The sequence below is a fragment of the Mchenga conophoros genome, linkage group LG15 (genome assembly GCF_057382185.1).
Source record: "Mchenga conophoros isolate Kocher_MC1m ecotype Shallow Benthic linkage group LG15, M_conophoros_male_GT1.1, whole genome shotgun sequence".
In the NCBI taxonomy this organism is placed as follows: Eukaryota; Metazoa; Chordata; class Actinopteri; order Cichliformes; family Cichlidae; genus Mchenga; species Mchenga conophoros.
Window position 1 is genome coordinate 13,052,989 of NC_140540.1, and position 22,753 is coordinate 13,075,741.

Sequence of the window (22,753 nt, forward strand, 5' to 3'; positions counted from 1 at the left end):
TGGTTTAATTATTCTTTGCTTGATGAAGAGAAACCAAGCGAAACAAAAAAAAAAGGGAGAGACAGTCTGCTGCTCACGATTGCACGAGGATTACAAGCTGGTGTACAAAAGTATTCTGTTTTTTACATTTAAATAGGTCATGAAAATGGGCCATGTGCTATCATTGCAGCGTAGTTACACTGTTCTGTTTAGGTGTTTGTTGATGTAATGATGAATAAATTCAGAACTGTTAGTCCCAGTAGGCAAACAGTTGTGACGGTAAAGTACACAAATATACATATCAGTACATCTACAATATCAGTGGACATATTAATAGTGCACATGCAACTGGGCACAATCCCTGTGTATGACAGTAAACTATAATTTTTAAATTTTGCAACAAATGAGATACAACGTGTTATTTTGTCTACAGCCTTTTTAAAGATAGAAAGCAGCCAGCTAGGCTGGTCTGCTTTCACCTTTTGTGCTAAAAGCTAACTGCCTGCAGTGAGATGACCTGATATTAAAAGGAGGAAATGAGAGTGGACGTGTTAATTAGCTGCCTTGTAGCCCACAGTTGCTCCAAGGTCTTTTAAACTTTGAAGAAAAGTTAAGGTAGCTGTTAGGTAAGCCATCTCCTTCCTCTTTATATACGGGTAATTTAATGACCCCCAGATCCCATTTAGATCTGATGCACACAAATGTAGGAGTTGCTTTGAGTTTAACCAGCCTGAGAAAAAGAAAGTACGCTTAATTAAAAAAAGACAAAACAAAACAAACTTGAGGCCAAACATGCAGGAAATCAAGTCGATAGAGTTGGTTACAAAGACCGGCTTTCAACCCCACATCTACATGCAAAAACTCACCTGATAATCCACTGGTCGTCCGGAGCTTGGTTCCATTTTGATGTCTGGCTTTGACCTGAAGAAATCAACATAATCATGATTTTTCTTCAACAAACTGACAGTGAAAAAGCATGAAACAAATTTAATTTGAAGTTTGAATCTTAAACATAGTATGTTTGTGTATGTATATTTAAAACTGTGCAACTAACTTTAGCTTATTTAACTGCAAATTGCTCAGTCACAGCAAAAAAAGAAAAAAAGAAAAAAAAAAGGAAAAACTGGTGGTTGCATTCAATTTTTTTGCATTCCACAACCAATTGCATACAGTTGTGGCAATTAAATGGCCACCGAGAAGTTGAGGAAAACAAAACCTTCAACTGTTTGGCGACACCTTCAAAGTGGTTGCCAAGGGGGGAGGCAACCTGTCTCCAAACAGTTGCAGTCACTTTCAGACATATGGCGTTGGGTTTGCAAACAATTGCCACCTAATTTATAAATACAGGCATATTGCCAACACTCTGCGTCATTGTGTGCTGATAAGTGCAACTTGTTTGTGATTCATCTCTTTGCAACAAGGGACTTGACTCAGCTAGTTGCTAATTGGCAGCCAACTGGTTGTAACATGGTTATATTCTTGCATAAGTAAGGTTCATGTTGCTATGCCATTTTGCAGTCACTGTCCTGCAGTACCAATATCACTTTTTGTGGAGAAATATCTGAATTTCTGTTTCATATTACTGAGGTTGTGGCTTGTAATTGGAATTTCTGTGCATGATTTTGACTGATTTATCACAGTTAATCACTGTATTATCACAAATAGATTTCATACAAGTGCTAACATGGCAGCATTTAATCACAAACTGATAGCAGACTAACTCTGTCTTATTCCTGTTTTTTGCCATCTTGATGCACTAAAGTTAACTTAAAAATGCCAGATGACTGTAGATCGATTTTTGTAGCAACAATTTCAAAGACAGCAAGGCTGCAATAATTTTGGTCGAACTGCAGTCTCCAACCACTGTTTTCTCTAGAGCAGGGGTGGGCAACTCCAGGCTGGTGTCCTGCAGATTTTGGATGTATCCTTGATCTAACACAGCTGATTTAAATGGTTAAATTACCTCCTCAACATGTCTTGAAGTTCTCCAGAGGGCTGGCAATGAGCTAATCATTTGATTCATGTGTGTTGTCCCAGGGTGGTATTTTTAAAGCCTTTAGGACACCGGCCCTTGAGGCCTGGAGTTCCCCACTCTTCCTTTGAGTGCCTGTACATTAGCGGTTTCAGACCTCCATATATTTTCTTTTCTAATCAGACTGCAAAACAGATTAACATTACATCAGCTGAAGACGTTTTGGTAGATCTAGGTAGCTCTCTCTGAAAATACAGACTGAACTTCTTCATTTTACACAAGCCTGCCTTCATAAAAGTTTAAATTCAAGCATTTTTAATAGCTTTTAGTAGCTTGTGGGTGTGCCTTTGAAAGAACAGATTCCAGCAGTTTCTGCTTGTTTCAGGATTCCACACTACATTACACCACACAGATAACCTAATTTTATGAGATACTGTAACTTTCAGGTTGTGAAATCTGCCTCTAGGTCTGCTTGTATTTTAATGCTGTGCCTTGTGATGTGTGCATGCGTTACTGTATAAGACCTTTTATTGGAGACGTCTGTGGTGACAGCCGTGACAGAGGCCAAAGAGATGGTGTCTGGTTCCAGCATACCAGCAAGACGCATTGCTTTCTTGTCCAAGTCCTCCATGTCCAGGACGGCTGGCTCATCTGCAAGAATAATTGAAAAAAAAAAAAAAAAACAAAGCAAAAAAACCACACAATTACCAAATAAAACTTGATGGGTACTTTAGATCTCCATTATTTTCAATTACATACTGCTTACACCAATTTTAAGCCTATAGACAACTATCAAAGGTTTCTATTGTTAAATAATTATAAATAATAAGTAATTTCAGATCAGAAAATAATCTTCAGTTTCTAATTTCAGTAACTTAAACAGGTCTTGTTTTGTGGAGTGTTTTACCTTTCTTGTGGTCATCTCTAGAGCTCTTGATCTTTCCGAGCTTCATGGCTGAGAAAACTCCCTTCCCTGCTCTAGTGAAGGTGAACAAAACAATGAAAAAGAGAAGCGATAAGACGGAAGTGATATCATGGTAATGAAGTGTCTGATTCACTGCCGATCCATCCTGAACTTCAAACTTGTCACTTTGAGTTGTAACATAAGGAGAGTTGGGTTAACATTAAAACCTGAACTTAACTCCAGCAAAAACTCCACTGCTGGCTTGTGTGCACCCTCAAAATGCAATTCAACACCATAAAGTTGACCATACCTCACAGACATCTTTGAAACTGGCTGGACATTCAATTCCTGTTGCTCCCCCTGATCACCACCAAACAATTCTCCAGACCCTCAATCACAAAACAAGAGTATCGAGTGTCTCCACATCGATATTATCTGGATCACATATCACCGCAACAACAAAGAGCTTGTGATGTCATCAGCAGATCGACAAATGAGGGGCCTTAATAATTAAGAATGAGTGTGGCTGTCTAATTTGCTGCGGATATGGATACATGTCAGAAAATTAATGAATAGGAGGGTTTTCCTTTTGTTGCCTCAAGCAGTGAGAGCCGGGTGTATCAGAGTTCAACTTTTGCTTTGATCTTTACCTCGTAATTTTAAAACAGTTCAGCCTCATTTCATGGAATATGGAAAAGTTGAAGTTTAAGACATCTCATATGATACGTTCATAACCCATGGTGGTTTAAAAGTCTATGAATTCCTGATAAAAGTCAGAATATACTAAGAAATACCCACTAAAAATGCAAAAAAGAGCCTCCAATTACAGTGAAAATGGCCATTTATGCTTAAGATTTTACTTTTAGGTTTCTCAATCTGCGTCATGTCCCTGAGGCAAAGTTTAACTACTTGATAAGTTACTTTAAATTAAAAGTGCTGGATGGTAAATCGTGAACTGTATATGAATGATGAAAAAGTGCCAATTAATCAAGAAGCTAGACCCAGCTTCTCCAGCTCTCTTTCAGTGCTACAAGATTGCAAGCAGTCAGGTGTCGGCTGTGTGGCAGGCAGGTTTGTGGACCCAAATGCAGGACTCAGGAAACAGGTATAACTGAAAATATCAGCTTTAATGCTGCCATTCACAGAAATACTGGAAAACTGAAACATGCCTAAGGCTGAAAATGCTGGGAACCCAGAGGAAGCAAACACATAACCATGCAGGATGACATGAAGCAGGATTGCACAGGAACTCAAGGAGTTAAATATAAACCAAACTATAACCATGGACAGAACTATGTGAGAATATGAAACTAGCAAATATAAAGAAACCAACCAGAAAAACATACATTAAAGGGAAAAAAAGAAAGAAAACAAATGATCTTTACAAACAAAAGAATAAAATTTTTCCAAGACCCACGGACCCTGACAAAAATTAAATATGTTTACGTTTTGGGCTGAATTTGAAGCCTCATCAGCTAAATGAAATACCACTTTAATAACGCAGTTAACATCGAACATTAGTTGCATTCACAGTTATTCTTCAAAAAAAAGAGTAGTCTAACCTATTTCTCTTATAGCCCTTATTCTCCTTATAGTCTGAGGACACATCACTGCAATGTAATAATGTGACAAAAGTATTTCTTATACATACCACATGAAAAACACTGATGCTACTCAGCTCCAAGGAGGTCAAATCAATCCACCTGAAGCTTCTTTCTATTATAAACTATATTTCCATATACTATATCTGTCAGCTGCAGAAAAAACAGACCAGCCTGGCAAATGGTAGCTGGACAGATGAGAGGATGAGGGAAAGGGAGAGAGAGAGAGAGAGAGAGAGAGAGAGGTGGAGGGACATGTTCAGATGTACAAAGACAGGAGGTAGAGGAGAGAAAGGATGATGGGTTTTGTAGATATTTGTAGACGGGAAGATCCTTCTACAAATCAAACGAGAGTCTCCAGAGCTCATAACAAACTCTTATGAAATTAATGTGATATTGTAGCTTTTCAACTGCCTAATAACACAAATATCTGAACAGCCAATCACATGACAGCAAGTCAATGCATTTAGGTATGTAAGCATGGCCAAGATGGCCTGCTGAGGTTCAAACTGAGCAACATAATGGGGAAGAAAGGTGATTTAAGTGACTTTGAACATGGCATAATTGTTGGTGCCAGAAGGAGTAGCTGCTGATTTACTGGGGTTTTCAGAGAATAATAGAAAATATATAGTGAATGGCAGTGGGTAAAAATGCCTTGTTGATATCAGAGGTCAGAGAAGCATGGCCAGACTGCTTTAAGCTAAATGGAAGGCAACAGTAACTCAAATAACCACTCTTTACAACAAAGGTACACAGAAGAGCATTTCTGAAAGCACAACACTTTGAACTTTGAAGCAGATGGGCTGCAGGAGCAGACGCCCTCTCCGGGTGCCACTTCAGGCAGCTAATAACAGGAAACCGAGGCTAGAATTCACACGGGCTCATCAGAATGGGACAATATTAGATTGGAGAGACATTGCCTGCTCTGATGACTCTCAATTTCTGCTGCAATATTTGGATGGTAGTGTCAAAACTAGGCAAAAACAACATAAAAGCACGGATTGAGCCTGCCTTATATGAATGTTGCAAGAGGACACTGTGCACAGGTCAGATTATTAAACTAATGGCCAGTGCTGGCATTGATGATAAAGCTAAAGTCACTGTGATGTAATACGGGGAAGAGAGAATAGAAATGGACACTTCATACATTTGACGTCACACCCGTCACTCTTTTTCATTTCCTTTTATGAGTCAAAGAAAAAAGAAAAAAATCATCAGAGACAAGTATTTTCAGCAAGAGGCTCTAAGTTTAAAATAAGACCAACGGATGTTGTTTTTTCCACCTTTTTTTAATGAGTAGTCCTTTTTTATTGAATTAGTTATGAAATGTAACCTTCAAAGATTTGAGTAGGTGGCAGGGAAACTTTACAACCAAGTGTTTCCAATTACAGAAATAAAAATATGCAAATTCACTCGTAGCTTTGAAAGTAAAAAGTCACAACACATCAAACTTGAAAAGAAAACAGAGAGAAGGGGGGTCGAGAAGCTGAAGATTATGTTGCACGTCTCTCCTTGTTTCCTTTGATCTGCAAAAAACCTATTGCTCTAGTTACACTGCAGTCAAACCCAACACACAAGTAAACACCCAGAATGCGGAGCGATGTGTATTCAAGATTAGTAGATATAAGGAGAACAAGCCCACTAATGCATGAAGAGCACAGCTTTTGCACACTTTAAAGGCAAAGGCGCATAAAGACATGTGTACATGCATGCTTAAACTGTGCTGTATATCTCAGGAGAGTGAGTAGAACTCGTTGATACATACACAACCATAAACCCTCTACTTACACATTTAAATTGCAGTAAAGATCAATGAACAAACTGAAGTTATTCACTAACAGCTTGATTTAAACATTATCTGTAAGCAAAGCATTTCAAGCTATCTAACTTATACAATGTTTGTTCTGATAAAATGAATAACAGTTATATGGTTATATAAACTATTTGTCAGTCAGGATTTAGGTCACTGAATAGTATACCCTCAGCCATTAGTGAACAAATTACACTGGCTTGGTTTGGATGATTATGCTCTGGGCTTGTGCGTATTTTTCTCACTGAACTAATCTGCTCTCACATCAGTGTCCCCTGCTTGGTATTCATAAGTGACAAACAATGGTATTACTCTAAAACACAAGAATAATATACTGACTTTGATTATAGTCAGCTTTCTGTCTGCATTTGTTTTTCAGAACTGCAACTTCAGAGCGCTCCCGAAAGATAGACTGTATAAAATGGACTTGTTTCTTGCTATGGCCGTCTGGCTTGGAGCCTTTCTGTGTGGAGTTTGCATGTTCTCCTCAGGCTTACCCTCGAGGTAATCCAGCTTCATATTTCAAAGACATGCATGTTGTTAGGTTAATTGGGGATCTAAATTTTTACTAGGCATAAAAGTAGCACGAGTGGCAATCTGTCACTATGTGTTAGCCCTGTTGTTAGTCTGGTGATCTGTCCAGGGTGTAGCGCATCCACGTCTATGACAGCTGCCACACGCTCAAGTGTCCCCTGTGACCCACAAATGGATAAGTGGAAGAAAATAAATGGTTGGATGGATGATCACAAAGTAAAACATTCACTAGAGCAGGACTGATAACGTTAGGCATGATTAGAGTTCTTACATTCTCTGTCAGATCCACTTCTTGTGCCTCTCTAGCATCTTATCCAAGTATAGTATTTTCTATGTAAAAAAAAACAAAAACAAGTTTGTGATGGTAAAATGCCAAACCTGAAGCTCAAGACAGGTGACACCAAGGTGGCTATTTCCACTTTCTTTAAATAGTCTTTCTACTAAGCGCTTCTAATATTACAAGCCAAAAAATTGTATGTTATGAGTTGGTACCACTCCTGTAATTAGGGATGGGTATCGAAACCTGGTTCTTGTTGAGAACCGGTTCCCACTGTTTCAATTCCTTGGAATTGTTTGCCATTTTTTGCAAATGATTCCCTTATCGATTCCAGTCGCCCCGAATGACGTCACCACGTTGCGGAGCGTTGCTTACCTGACAGGAAACATGGTGGCTCAAATGCTCAAAAATTTGATTATACTTTACGAGAACGGATGACAACAGGGCAACTTGCAATACTTCATTTAAGGGAGGAAACACTACGAATATGCAAAAGCTCACAAAACACGCGATGACCTTAAATGAATGTCATGTTTTTAATTCCGCTCCGGATTCGTGAATCTCAACCCAGCACGTCCTCTCCCGTTAATGCGGCAGGTATATAATCAACTAACAGTGCATATTATGTTAGCGCGATCTGCCTTATTACAAAACCTGCCATTACTGTGCATTTAGGTGACCATGATGAGAGAGACAGACAGAGGCTGGCTCAGATGCTGGCAGTTCTCGCTGCAGTCTACCGGTCGCGTCTCCTTTCAGGCCAGGATAGACGAATGTCACCGAGCAGTGACTAAGTTTGTGGTCAAAGGCTTGCACAGCAGATGCTCCGATTTTCGGTAAGTGAATGTGTTTAATTGTAGGCAGGGACATTACTGGATATTCTTGTGTAATTGTTACAGAATAATTTATATTATACTTTGTTATTGCTACAGAAGAATATTTATGTTATTATTTTACATTTACAATTTTTTTTCCTGAGGACCCTGTGACACCCCATTGAAGAGCCGTAGGCTGGATCTCTTAAGAGCTCACTGTTGGGTTTGTAAGACCATGTTACTCCTAAATTTCTATCTTGTTCAAAGAGAAGATATAAAACAAAGTTTTAAGCTAATCGACCTTAGTGTTCTCCTTTTTTAAAAAGAATCGATAAGAGAATAGATAAAGAATCGAATCGTTAAACAGAATCGAAAATGGAATCGGAATCGTGAAAATCGTATCAATACCCATCCCTACCTGTAATGTTAGCTGGTGGAAAAGTGCAGGTGGTTAGGCGTTTGCAGAGAAGAGAAAAAAAGACAAAATAGTGCATGGTGGTTCTCTGGGCAAAACCACAGCGAATGCCATTTCTGTCAGCTTAAAGCAGGAAACTGAGACTACACTTCACTACACTACACAAAAGTATTGCTTGATCTAATGAGTCTTATCTTCTGGTGTCACGTTCAGGATATTAGGGTGAAAATTTGTTGTAAACAACATGGAAGCATAGTGTATATAACAACATAGCTCTGTGAGTGTGTATTTATGAATCATTTAATACCGTTCAGTTAAATCATGAGTATTACATTTGTTAGATTTCTGAGTTTGCTGAGGTTAATCCAATATTCTCTCACAGTTTCCTCCAGACAGTAATAGCTGAACCGTTAGTTAGCATCTATCCATCTGTATGTTTTCTCATGTGTTTTAATTTCAGTTCAGATGAAAACAAATAAATAAAGTGAAGACTGAAAATATCCCAGGAGCAATTAATATTTAACTAACATATATACTGTCAGTTCTGCTCTGGGAGTTCTGCTGAAAGGGGCTCACAAAGATTCCCTCCATATATATCTCTTCTTTCTTTTTCACATGAATTGGATTGGATGCACATTGAGCCAGACAAAGATCAGCACTACCTGATAACACTGCAAGGGAATGAAACTGAGATAATAAGAACTCTATCCTGAAACCTTATTGAACAATGCTCCCTTTTCGCTTTCACTCTCTAGTTCTCTACACTTGATTTCTTTCCTTGGCTATTAAGCACTGTTTTGTTTTTTAGCTTTCTAATTGATAACGTTTGTGTTCCTATCATCCCCATGATTTAGATAGATCTTGTCAAGTGCATTGTGTTCTCACTTCATTTGCTTAAATGATATTCTTTGCATGCATGATCTAGTAAATGTTTGCTTATAACTTCATCCCCATTAGAGTCACATAGTTAAATTCTCATGCAAGTTTAAAGCCTGCCTACACAACAAAGTCCTCTGAGTCTTGGTGGCCTATTTACAGCAAACAAAACTTAAAAAAAAAATCAGAGGTCTATTATTTAACACGGCGTCTGCATCAGGAAGGAAGATGTTACCCATAACACAAACTGAAAACTCAAACAAAAAGAAGAAAATAAAAGTGCTGGGGAAACTGAAATTAAGGGCAGGGGTATTAGAATGTATAGTACACAATGGCATTTTTTGTAGGAACATTCATCATATTTAAAATTTTAATATTTTAATATCCACTCCAAAAATAGCATTTTATTTAATTATTTGTTCATATTTTTTATTGCACCAGCTGGGCTGGAAAAGAAAATCTCTGGATAGTAAAGTTTAATTCAGGCTGTGCTGAGGAGTTTGCAATTGTGGTGGTCTGCCACATTGTTCTTTAGTTCTCTTCTTGTGTTTCTTAGTTTAATTTTCCTGGTCACTTCCTGTATCGGCTAGCTGAATGAGGAGAATTGTCCCTTTATCTCTTTGTCATTACGTGAGTTTTGCTGGACCACTGCTGGACGACCTCCCATAACACTGAATACACTTTGCGCCATCTTTCACTTTGACTTAAGTTTGACTTTTGTCTGCCTTACCTGCTGATTCTAGAGTGGATTTTGGTTCTTTTTATGTCTAAAGTAATTTAAAAAATAATAATGGCAACCTTAGCTTCTTTATGGCGTACAACGTTACAACTCCTGTCTGGATTAAACACATGCAATAAAAAAAAACAACAACAAAAAACTGGGATGTCTTTATGTCATCATTGTAATCTGCTCCTTCATCAGGGCTTTGAACAAAAAAAGAAAACAAAAAGACAGCATCGGGAGACAAAAAAAGTTCAAATTTACACACCAGCGCTATCACAGAGGCTGAAGATAAGAGCCAGTGCAAAGCACAGCAAAACAAAACAGCAGAGATGAGAGCTGCAATCCCTCGAGAGAAAGAAACAAGTAATGCCAAAGATTTAAATTACAACGGCTGCAATTTAGGGACACACAAGTGAAAGGGTGAAGAGAAAAAAAACATAATTCAGTTAAAACATTGCATTAAAGTTACTCTTTGACTTGAAAATGCAACATTTGAACCCCAGACTGATACAGGAGAATATTACAAGATGTTTTCCTTAATATTTCTCATTTTTATGTGGTAACTTTCTTTGCAAGGTTCCTCAACTGATAAGTTACAGTTTACATTTAATTTGATAGATAAGACAAACCAGCCTCTGGATTTTTACATCGCTCGTCACCAGTGTTAGGACTAACGCGTTATTAAGTAACGCGTTACAGTAACTACGTTATTATTGTGGTAACGAGCACGGTAACTAGTTATTATGCCAAAATCAGGAACGCGTTACTCGTTACTGGGATTTAGATAGGGTCGTTACTCGTTACTTCGTGTGGTGGCATCGCGGAGTTTCCACAGATTCAGTAACATTAGCAAGTGGTGGAGGCCAGCAGGTGGATGAAGGAAAAGGGACGCAGAAGGAAAAGAGACCCGAGGCGGCCGCCGGTCCAAGTGTGAACTGAACTTCAGGTAAGAAGTTATGACCTGCAGTCTCTCTGGGTCAGATATGAACCAAGTTTAGGTGGAGTTTATTTTCGTTATTCTGACTTTTTCCGTACTGCGTGCTAGCTAGCATGACGGAGTTTCTATACAGCTGGGTGGGTGCTATGAAGTTAATGATGTTGAACCTTATTTTGTTCATAAGTTATTAGAGTTGCCAACTGTCCCGTCTGGTATTCAGAGAAAATATTACGCGTTTCTTATTGAGGTGAAAAGGAACAGTTTGTCCCGTAATTCAGCTACAATGAAAAAGGCACAAAGCTGGAGTTATTCTGTGTCTTTGCTGCACAGCTGCCTCTTCTTCTCTCATTCTCCCCCCTCCCTCTCCTGTTTCTACTTCAATCATGAAACTGATCAATGATCAGCTGATCGGCTCTCTTGTTTGTTTATCGCTCACTTTGCGCCGAAAGAGGAAACCAGCGGATGTCGCGCTAAACAACAGCAGCACGTTTAAGCTTGATCAGCTGTTGTTAGAATTTATTTAATATTAATTTCTAGTATCAGCTGATGTTTGCTGGAGCCACAGCTGTAAAAAAAAAAGCTGCTGGTCATGATATGTTTTGGTTATCTGGTGAGAGGGAAACATGAAGATGAAACCAGGAGATGTCCTTACTGGATCATCAGAGCTGAGCAGGTGATGGAGAAACAGGTTTACCTTTTAGGTGACATGAATGAGTTGAAGGGAAGTTATGAACTGTTTCTGAGAGACAAATAACCCCACAATCCTTTTTTAGGTAGCTGACAGCTGGTAACTGTGCAGGTGCGGATCTAGCAAAGTGTGGCCAAGGGGGCATGTAGGGCATTAACAGGGAATGGGGGGCACAAAGAAATACTTTTCTTTCTTATTCTCATTTAAAATGTCTAGCTTTTAAAAAATAATTATCTGAATCTTACAACAAACGATTGATAGATTGATGCATATATACCATCAAAACAGTGAACATCACTGTCACAACAGTGTTTGTTTTCATTCAAAGGCTTTATGATTTTTCCTATAATGGTGGGCCAGTTTCTAGTCAAAATGCCCGGGCCAATTTTCTTTCCCAGTCCAGCCCTGTATGCAGCTCATCTGCAGTCTGGTGTTACCTACATCTTCCTATTCAGAAGGCAGAATTTCTGAGTTCTGAGTACAATCGAAAGCACCACGACTGCAGTTTTTGTGTTGGATGTAAAAGGCGCACATGACTCTGTGACGTAGGCTAGAATCATGGCAGCAGTCAATGACGGTCCAGGCGTGGGATTTCTCTCGTGGAAATATGCACGTTATCATATCCTTTCTATTGGTAGGTGGCACAGTGCACTTGTGGCAAGTAAGCAAGCTAGAAGACTGGCAAAGTTATGGAAGAAACACATTAACAAGAGAATTCTGAGTAAAACCAAAGTTACTTTCCCTAGTAACTAGTTACTTTGAAAGTAACGAGTAACTTGAAGTAACTGAGTTACTTTTGAGAGAAGTAACTAGTAATGTAACTAAGTTACTATTTTAAAGTAACTTACCCAACACTGCTCGTCACTAATCTTTTAACAAAGTGGGACTTTGGCAACTTTATCTGTGATTGCAGTGTGGCGGCAGTGTTCTCATTCATTGATCTGAAGGTTTTTGCTGACAACAGTGTACAATCGCAAGTTTACAGTGTGTGTGTGCCAGAACAGTGCATCTGGCAGTATCTAACACCTAAAATAAGTCAGAAATGCCATGTTAGTTTGAGGTAAAAATACAGTAAAGTTGCTGTAACCAACATGTGTGTTTTAAATGGCTGGGATCACAAGAAAAATGTTTTACACTTTATTTTTAGCAGCACAGACCACATAATAATTAACAGAAATGACTGTGAGTCTAGAACATAAATCTCTAAATATACACTTTTCTGCTATCGCTCATTTTGAAATACATTGTCAGAATAAAGGGTTGTTTGAACTCTATGTGTGAGGGCTGACTGTGAGGTAGAGGCAGAATAAATTGTTCAGGAGGCTGACAGTCCGGTCCTTCCTTCACATCTGTGATCTAATGTGTCATATATAGAGTGCAGCCAACTAAAGAAAAAAATCAAACTAGAAAGACTTTATAAATAAACAAAAGAATAATAACACCTCTAACTGTTTAAAATCAACAGATTCTTTAACCCCCCCCACCCCCTCATGCTACACAGGGATTTCACTCTGTCTGCCTTGTTACTTGGTCAAAGACTGATATTATAAATGTACTTAAAAAAAAGTGCTAAATCATGAAGCGAAGAAACTCCTTGCTTCTGCGTCGTTTTCCCCCTTGTAATAATTCCCTTGTTCATTCACTTTCCCATTTAAATTTCCATTTCATTAATAGAGGTAGTCGCTTCAAATGACTGAAAACAAAAGGGGCACTCTCTGTGTCCGTGTGTGCCTAATTGAAACAATAAAAGAAGTAAATAGCCCTGACAGTGTTGCATGCAGTTAGATTAGCTAAGTGCCTCAGTTCTCCAGGGATGTCCTGACTGATACCAGCCATTTGTGTTGTGATGGAGCACAGCCACAGAGAAAATAACTTCATCTATTTGTAGGTGTTGCCTAAATTTATTTTGTGCTCTTATTAAATCATGGTCTTTGTTTCATAGCTTTTAGATTTTTTTTTTATAATTGACCAGGATACAACAGGAAGGTTATGTAAGTAAAACTGATCCTGAAATTGATAAAGATTAAGACCTATAAGTAGACTTAATAATTCACCTTGTTATTAATAAAGCATTCATCGATTATTGTGCAACACAAGAGCGGAAAGTGCAGTTGGGTATGCTGTACTAGTGTAACTACAATCAGGTGAGAATTAGGGAGATGGCAGTTAGTTATACATCTAATCACGACTTAGAAAAAGCCTGATCAATCAACAGGACCAATGCAAGCACTCCTTTTAGGTTCCTACACAAATAAAGAAGGCAGAATACGATGATTATATGCATACTGAAGACCAGATTTTTGTATTAGCAGACATGTCTGCTCTAATGAATGTTTCCTCAGGGAGTCAGTGATGTTGTGAGCAGACCTAAAGACACAGCGACCAGTGAGATAGGAGATCACACAACACTGGCACACAGTATGAGGATAGATCACAGCTGTGTGACAACACGGCTGTCTTTAAGGATGCTGCAATTTACACTGGTGAAAATAAACCAAGTAGACCAGATAATAATAATAAAACACAAGTAAATTAACGCTTGCTTGAACAACAGGAGGGTGATGTTGTGCAAATGGTGCATGCATATTCAAACTACCTGGATAAACACAATGAAAATTTACAGCTATTTGCTTCTGTGGGGCAATACCAATAAATCTATGAATTTCAACATTATTTCAACAGGAAGAAAACACTCTGTTAGCCCTATGCACTAGGGTTCTGGTCTTTTATTTCCAGGTTTTGATGTCTGTAGATCTCATTTTATTTTATTTTATTTTCTCATGGTATTTTTTGTGATCTGTGCCTCATGCACTGCGTTGAGGCAGCAGTGACACTGGTCACTTATTCCATAACTTTCACATGGATGCATTTCAAGGATTCCTACTCTCACATGCACTGGGTCAGTTTTACTTTTTTAATATTCAGACTTATAAGGCACATTTTAACCAAAATCACAATCTTTTCCTTACCTTAACTAAACAACATGTAGTACATATATTTATCTAAATACCACAACGTAGTTTCTGGCGCCCGAAGAAAAAGTATAAAACAAGTCAAAACAAAGCAGAGGGAAAAAAAAGTTATTCACAATCTCTTAATAAAGTTACTCCACTGATCAAGCCAACCAGCATGCAATTTGTAGTTCTTTTACTAATCACAAGGTGTTTGGTCAAGTTACAGATAACAAAGTAAACCTCATGTGTATTGTGGAGACAGCTGGAGAATCAAATCTATCCTAAAATCTGCTCTGCTCCTTACTCGTGCTCTAAACAACACATTTGCTTAAATGAAACTCAGAGAACTTGATTTACTTTTAGAAATAACAAAACCCCTAAAAAGCTGGCTTATTGTTGTGTTGCAGATAGCATGCAGTGCTTTATGGGTGCTGCCATAAATCACCCTGCAGGCCCAGAGACTTTGCAGAGAGATAGGAAGAGGTGGCAGCAGTACTGTACCAACTTAAGGGGACGAAGAGGAAGTCATATACCTTCACTATCCAATTTGTCATTTACAGAAGTGCTGGAAAGATGTAAAGATGAAATTCCATCCCCACTGAACACCAACCCCCGTGTACGAGGCACACATGACCTTTAGGCTACAGCTGATATAACAGAAATAGGCACCAGTGGGTTGAGCGCTGTGCAGGATCATGTTTGTTCTTCCACAATTAAGCTCAGAACAGGAAACTGAATTCCTGCTTTTTAAATGTAACTCACATTAGAATGTGCTGCATTTAAAGTCTCAATCTAGCAGCAGCTAATAAAAATCCTTTTAAGTTCGGAAATGCTAATAATTAATACCTGGGAAGGACAACTAACAATTACTGAGGTGTGTGAGATGTGAAATATTTGCCCTAAAATGGGTTAAAGTTACTATGGTCCACTCTCCACCATGACCTGGTCCACGCTAGTCCTCAACAGGAGTTGCAACCCCTGATTAAAAATGACAAACATAGAGCTATAAACTTAAAAACTTAAAAAAATAAAAATAAAAATCGAGGATCATTGTTAAAGCTTAACTGCTAATGACATTCTCCATCTCCTCCTCCTAATCCCCCTCCACTCTCCAGGAATGAGAGGCTCATTCCAGGTTATCATCTCCTGCACATCCACACTTCATTACCACAGTAAGGACAATTAACAGCGGCTTTGGAGCATCAGAATTCAAGACACAGTGAAATATCTTTGGGAATTTTAATTCTGAAAACATCTCAACCATAGAGAAACTTAGCAGCCGGTAACTCAGGAACTAATAGGATTGGATGAGAAGTGGCACGGCTATTAAAAATCCTCCTACAATCCTGCCACACTATTTTGCAGCAGTTTAGAGCTGAACTTTTTGTCTGGGCTTTCTCAGGAACTCATTCACCTTTTCTCCCCCCAAGACAAAATGCCTTTCGACACCTCGTTACAAGGTCTGACTGACAGCTTGTAGCAACCTCAGCAACGAAACAAGAAGGCCGGTTCACCTGAAGCGTGTGTAGCAAAAAAACAATTTGATCACAAATTTCTTCCCGCTTCTACTAAATTCTTTTACACTATTTTTCTACAGCAGTATTTTCATTTCTGTTTTCTGAGCAATATCCAAAGTCTTCCTTTCTTATGTAACACTCATGGGATGCTCTATAACTTCTATCTAACTCTTCTCATTGTCCTCAGGCTGGAAACCCTGTTTCCAAGGAATTTGATACTGTAACACAATGTAAACGTAGGTGTTCAGTATTAACAGACAAATACTTGAGCACAACAGCAAGCTACACACAAACTTTTTATACATGCCCATTCAATACACAGCACAAAGATGGGTTTAGGGGTTTGGCTGTGTTGATAGTTTCAGTGGAAATCAATACAACCCACAGATTATTTCACATGCTATTCAGCGAAAACGCAACAGTAGAACTGCAGAGGAAGAGGATGACAAAAGAGAAAAAGCCTTGGCAGAACATGCTCTTAGAGCTTTCTATGCTAAATATATCTGATGTTGTATGGCTTGCGTTTACTTGTCTATAGGAATTGATTATATTGTTAGGAATGACATTATTGATTCTGCTTATACAGTAGATGAGGATCTTTATATTTTTTCTTAAAACAGGCATACATACATTTTCAGTGTGTGTGTGTCAGGTAAGCAAACGGTTTTCAGGAAAAAGATGCCAGCATGGATTAAAAAAATGGAAACGTTTGTATACACATGGATCCTGTGACCCAACATAACTATTACTATTATACAACAGCAATATGTGGAGATTCAACTTCATGATACTCATACATTTTCCCATATAGTGGACGCTGCACTCTACTCTTGTGTAATCAATGAAATTAAACACTTCTTGCCTGGTGTCTTAAGATTACTTTTGTCTGTTATCAGACAGTGAAGAGGAAGACAGGAAATGGGGCATGACATATAACACCAGTAGAAGATGGTAATTTAACAAGAGATATTGCAGTTATGTAGGAGGAACTATAACAATTCAACTAAAACACTCAATAAAAGATACTTCTAGCTTCCATGTTGGCTTCTCGTTCATAACCTACTGCATTTTTACCGCATTACCGTTTATCCGACACTGCAAACTTCTTATAGAGCTACAAAGCTTTACTCTGTGCCAAATATGCAAAACAACTTCTAACAACTTTCAGTCTGGAGTCTCTGGACAGCAATTAGGTCATTTATGTTAAAAAGAGCTGCCTAGCACTACTGAGAATCTAAAGAATCCAGCAACTGTTGTTCTTCACTGCTCTGGTATTAAATTGAGTAAATTTATGTCTTTTCTACACGGGACCAAAGGTTGTTCCTTTTGGCTTTACAGTTATGTAACTGTCCCGAGGGGTTAAGCTGCTAGTTCTGCCTCGAATACTTTGCTTATTTCATTGAAACTTTGCAAAAACAATAACAATAGTCAAGTCTACACCATAGACTGATGATCAACTGATCACTTATAACAGCTCGTTTGTGGAACAATAAAGTCTTTATTAAAAAACAGACTTCCTGTTTATTTCTCTCTGTAATCATAACAGATGTTGCATGAACTAGTCAGTAATTCTCACCCACGTGTGAGTCAGTAGTGCTGTTACTGGAACTGACTTCTTAAAAAGTGAATCATGTAATTAAAACAATATATCTTGTTTGGGAAGCCAACACATTAATCTTGAAAGGCAAATTAAGAGTAGTTGATTTGTAATGTGCTATGTTCTAATGTAGAGATGGTTTTATGTTTGACTTACTTTCTGAAGGTTGGTATGGATCCATGTAAAGATCGTCCAGGGGACGTCCCTGACCCGTGGCTTTGTCCTGACAGCAAGCTATCTGTTTCAAAGGAAAACGTCCCATCACGGTCGTCAGGAACATCCAAGAAGTCCCCGTCACTCCACACTCCAACCATGCCATCCATCGGCTGGTACCTGATCTCTATGGTAACATTGGTCTGGAAATGAAATAGTGAATGAATGAAAATGAGCTTACTTGAAACGGCGTTACGAAGCTTCAAAGTATTTGGATAAAATCATAGTAAATCTTTCAGAAGCAAAGACGTACAGCTTATCTTTAAATGACTTCAAGTACTTAATCTGGTCATTTAATTTGAAGCATTATCTAATATCTAAAATCTCTCTTCAGTTTTAATGGTTAGAAGTTAGGTCTGAAAAACACTTTTTTTTAACTTTTCCCCAAAATAAAGTTTAAAACATCTTTAAACAGTGTCCTCTCCAGAAACTTATACTTCTACTATAAACTCTGCTGTTCTCCACAGATTGACATTTTTATAGTATCTTTTAAATGCGTCTTTGTTTCCTCTGATATGAGACTTCATTTGCTAAGGAAATCTCAGTCTTCTCTCAGCTGTTGTAGGGACTTAATTATGCCTTTGTCAAAATCAGATATAATCACTTGTGATACCTCTAACTGAGAAACAGTCAAAAGACATTTTGCCCTTGCTACATATATAATTTTTATTTGCTAGAATGGCAGTGTATCCAGACATTAGAACATACTCACGCAGCCATCAATATCATATCACTGTATGCTGTTAAAGCTTGAGAAACAGCAAGTTACCTGCAGATGCTGTAAAGTTATTTTAATCTAACATATTCTTCGGCACAGGAAGAATGCCTACAGCGTCAACTACCACATGAATTAAAAAACTTAAGCTGGGATTGTACAGTTTTCCAAGACCAACATGTTAGCTTAAGATGTGTGCTAAAGTGTCAGAAGACTGCATTTATGCCAACTTGAGAATGTCAATAAACGGAGTGAGTCCCTTTCAACTCCTGTATTTAAATCCACAACTCTGAAGCAGAAACTGTCTTTAAAAAAAACAAACAAACAGATTTTGGACCCATTAGCAAATTTAACACACTCATTTATATATGTCATTATTAGTTGTGAGGCAGCTTTGACTGACAGGGTGCACCAACCACTGAGCCATGAGTGAGTCTTTATATGTTACAACCAACACACAAGTCAAACTGAGCTTGTAGTTCACTGAAATAAACAACAACAACAACAACAAAACAATAGACAACACAGTAATACATAGTCTTGGCATGTCTATATCAGTTTAATTGTGTAGAAAAAGCTCTTGATAGTAGAAACAAACTTGACAGGACAATAAATGATGTCTTCTGCTTGGTATTTGTTGGGGGAAGTCAGACTGACACTAACTGCTTGTTTAATCCAGGTCAGAAACATGGGTGACACTTTAGTGTGTCTTTAGTGCCTTCTTGGGAGTCTTGCTTGGACAAGTTTTAGCCTCCTAACAACGACCTGATCTTTTTTACAGAGCAGCCAATTTATTCCACTGACAAAGATGGATGAGGAAAAAAATGTACATGGGGCTCTCGGCTCCTTTCTCCTCCATTTCTCTCTGTGTCGCCAGCTCTTCCTTATATCCTCACAAGGCGATAGCTGTGGTCCGCGAGGAGTTCGATTTGTTTCTATGGCAACCACACCAGTGCAGGATTGTAAGTAAAAGTGTTGCTCTCAGGTTATGTCTGGCTTAGTTTTACCAGTTTTTTGGTACAGGGACGCACAGTGATACAATTCTCCTGTTTTCATGGGAAGCGACTTGCACATATGTCTGTGGATATGTGCATCAATGTGTGCAATGTGTGTAAACCCTGAAGCTCTCCCATGCTGCGTGTCATCATCTCAGAAGCATCACATCAGTGCTCCCGGTTCCAGGAACACCATTCTGCACACTGGGGTGGTTTGAAAGCTCATATGGTTGGCTTCTCTCTCACACACTCAATTGTGCTGCCCTCATTTCCATATACATATTCACTCTTACATTGTGCATTCGCTGCTAAATCAGCCTCACTCTCAACCTCACCACTGAACTGCTCTCGGTTGAGCGGTTTTAAATAAAATTTCCAATCAATAGTAAATATCTGGATTCATGTTAAATGCAAATGTGCTGATGTTGCTACGACACACTTGTATTTCCATCAGATCCTCGTTGATGTGAGGGTCCTTAATGCTTGTGCCTTTATAGGCCAAGTGATGACTGTTACATTGCTTATTGTCAGCAGTGCAGGTGGAATTCAAGATTGATTTCTCCATTTAATGGTCCCCTATTTGCTTGTGAATGCATTTTGGAAGCTAATACAATCCCTTTCAATTCTAATGCCGTATGGTAAGTTGTATAATTTACAAAACTAGAAGTTCGATTTAGGCTCAGTTTTAACCTCTGCTGTGTTCATCAGGTTCTTTCAACTACCTAACTAAAGGTAATGTAACCATGGAGTAAAGGCATGTTTTCATGACTGTGATATTCAATAAGTCTATTTTAGATTAGACTCATTTTGACACATTTTGGGCACTTTGGAGTCTCTGCTTGAATTTAAAATAAAGATATTTGAAAGTTCGCAGCAAATGTTGCTGATCTTTTCAGTGAGGCTAAACATGGAGCCTATCCTAGTTAGTTACTGTCTGTGTTACTTTCTGGTGACCAGAGATGGGCAGTAACGCGTTACTTGTAACGCGTTACTGTAATCTGATTACTTTTTTCAAGTAACGAGTAAAGTAAGGGATTACTATTGCAAAAACGGTAATTAGATTACGCTACTTTCCCGTAGTAACTCTGCGTTACTGCGTTACTAAAACCGTGATTTTTTTGCAAGAATGTCTCATGACAGTGACGTAAGCGAGTGCGCCCTTAGTGACAACAGCTGTGTGCAGATCAACAATGGATCACATATCGATTGTGGGAGAGAGTATGAGCGTGCAGCGTTTAAAGCAGGGGTGTCAAACTCAAATACACAGTGGGCCAAAATTCAAAACTGGAACAAAGTCGCGGGCTAACGTTAATATTTATTGAAAAAAGAACTCTTCCTCCAGATATAAGAATGAATCTTTTCTTATGGACTCAAATAAGTTTTGCTGAAAAACTGAATATGGAACAAGCAAAGCTTAATACTAAACTATATATATATATTAGCTGTATAATACCAGTAGGCCAGCTCTAATAGTAATTTGGTGTGGCTTTGCGGGCCAAATGTAATTAGGCTGCGGGCCAAATTTGGCCCGCGGGCCAGAGTTTGACACCTATGGTTTAAAGCGTGGAAGTACTGACCTTACTTTGAGTTTGATTCCATAAAAAGTGACAAAAACATTAGCGTCCATCGTGCGTGGGAACAAAACTTCTTTTTACAGCGAAAAAAACCCCTAAACTTCCGAGCAAGCACCGAGTGCGCAACGACGTAATGGGAAACTCACAGAGAAAAGGATTCTTCCACTGACCGCTGCCGCACACCTGCACCAGGGTAAACCTCCGCCTACTCCACTCCTGCTTTGCAGGTGAAAATAGAGCAACAGGACCGCTAGTCTTTGACTTTATTTATTTTCTGCTGTGTTTTACTTGCATCTATTTGAAAGACTGAGTGTAAACACAAAAAATATTTTATTTTATGTGCTGGAATGTGCAGAAAATAGGTTTAAATGTTAAACTAATTTATTCAAGTCAGAGAATGTTGCATATAATTAAATTTTTTGCTTAATGCATAAAGTTAAAAGATTAAAACTGATAAAACAAGTTAAAAAAGGGACTTTTCCATTTGATTACATTTTGTATGATGGATTATGTAGAAAAAGTAGAATTGGGCTGAAAGATCTATCGCTTTATCACCTCTTCAGGTTGTAAATCGTGTTTTTAAAAAGTAACTAAGTAATTAATTACTTTTGAAAATAAGTAATCAGTAAAGTAACGGGATTATTTTTGGGGGGAAGTATTCAGTAATTAGTTACTGATTACTTTTTTCAAGTAACTTGACCAACACTGCTGGTGACTAGGAAAAATCTAAACAATATGTAAACTCAACAGTGGCATGTGATCAGTTCATAAAGCAAAGACATGTATAACATCTTTGTGGGAATAATATTTACCTATTTTATGGCAAAATGCTATACTTTCAGCAACAAATTGCTAATTTTGCCATTTGTTGCTTGTTGGGTAACATGTTGTACGTTTATCCAAGCCCTTTTTTTTTATTTTCTCAAAACTGTCCTTGTTACCACTGAAAAAGATGTCACTGGTTTAGTAGGATCATTAGAGAGCAAGCCGACTTCTATCCACAATTTTTTTCAATCCAAATTAAGAAAAAATAACCAGATTTGAATGTTTCCTGGTGATTGATGGACCTCTGTTCATCTTTACTTCTGAGATACTCTCCAAGATGCTTTTCTTATACTTAAACATGCCACTGACCTGTTGTCTAATTAGCTGCAAAATGTTCCTCGAGCTGAACTTACTTTTCCTTTTGTTGCCCTGTTACTCAATGTTTTGCTGCCGATCACTTCAAAACAGCTTTGATTTTTTTCTGTTATTTTCTTATTTTAAACATTTGATATGTTATCTGTGTTGTCTTGTCAATAAAATATGGGTTTATGAATGAATCCCAACATAAACTGAAATAAAGCTACAGAAGGCCCAACATTAAAGGTTTCAAATTAGATGGTGCAGTCACATGAAAATGCTGTCTAAATATTTTGATTGGCTCACATTGATTTATGTCTGTAGATTGTTCTAATGTGAGAGTTTACCTTTAATGACGTGTTGTTATCATCAGTGAGTGTGTCAGTCAGCTCTAGATGTCCCTCTTCAGCCACTTTCTGAAGCACCATACAGAAAGTCCCAATGAGTCTGTAGGAAAAGAGCAACAAAGAGCCATGCATTGTAAACAGAAATCAATAGAATCAATAATGGCATTGTGTCACTTGTCTTTTGTTC

General features: G+C 38.2%; 1 protein-coding gene across 9 annotated transcripts in view; it reads right to left on the minus strand.

Moving 5' to 3' along the window:
- The window catches only part of otofa (otoferlin a), an 89,586-nt gene that overhangs the window by 30,376 nt on the left and 36,457 nt on the right, over nucleotides 1-22,753 (minus strand). For all 9 annotated transcript variants that reach the window (XM_085245885.1, XM_085245884.1, XM_085245882.1 and 6 more), the window contains exons 4-8: nucleotides 22,567-22,666; nucleotides 17,757-17,956; nucleotides 2,859-2,929; nucleotides 2,476-2,602; nucleotides 846-900 (exon numbers count right to left, since the gene is read on the minus strand). In XM_085245885.1, coding sequence (XP_085102011.1) covers nucleotides 846-900; nucleotides 2,476-2,602; nucleotides 2,859-2,929; nucleotides 17,757-17,956; nucleotides 22,567-22,666 — 553 coding nt within the window. The remainder of the gene's footprint in view (nucleotides 1-845; nucleotides 901-2,475; nucleotides 2,603-2,858; nucleotides 2,930-17,756; nucleotides 17,957-22,566; nucleotides 22,667-22,753) is intronic.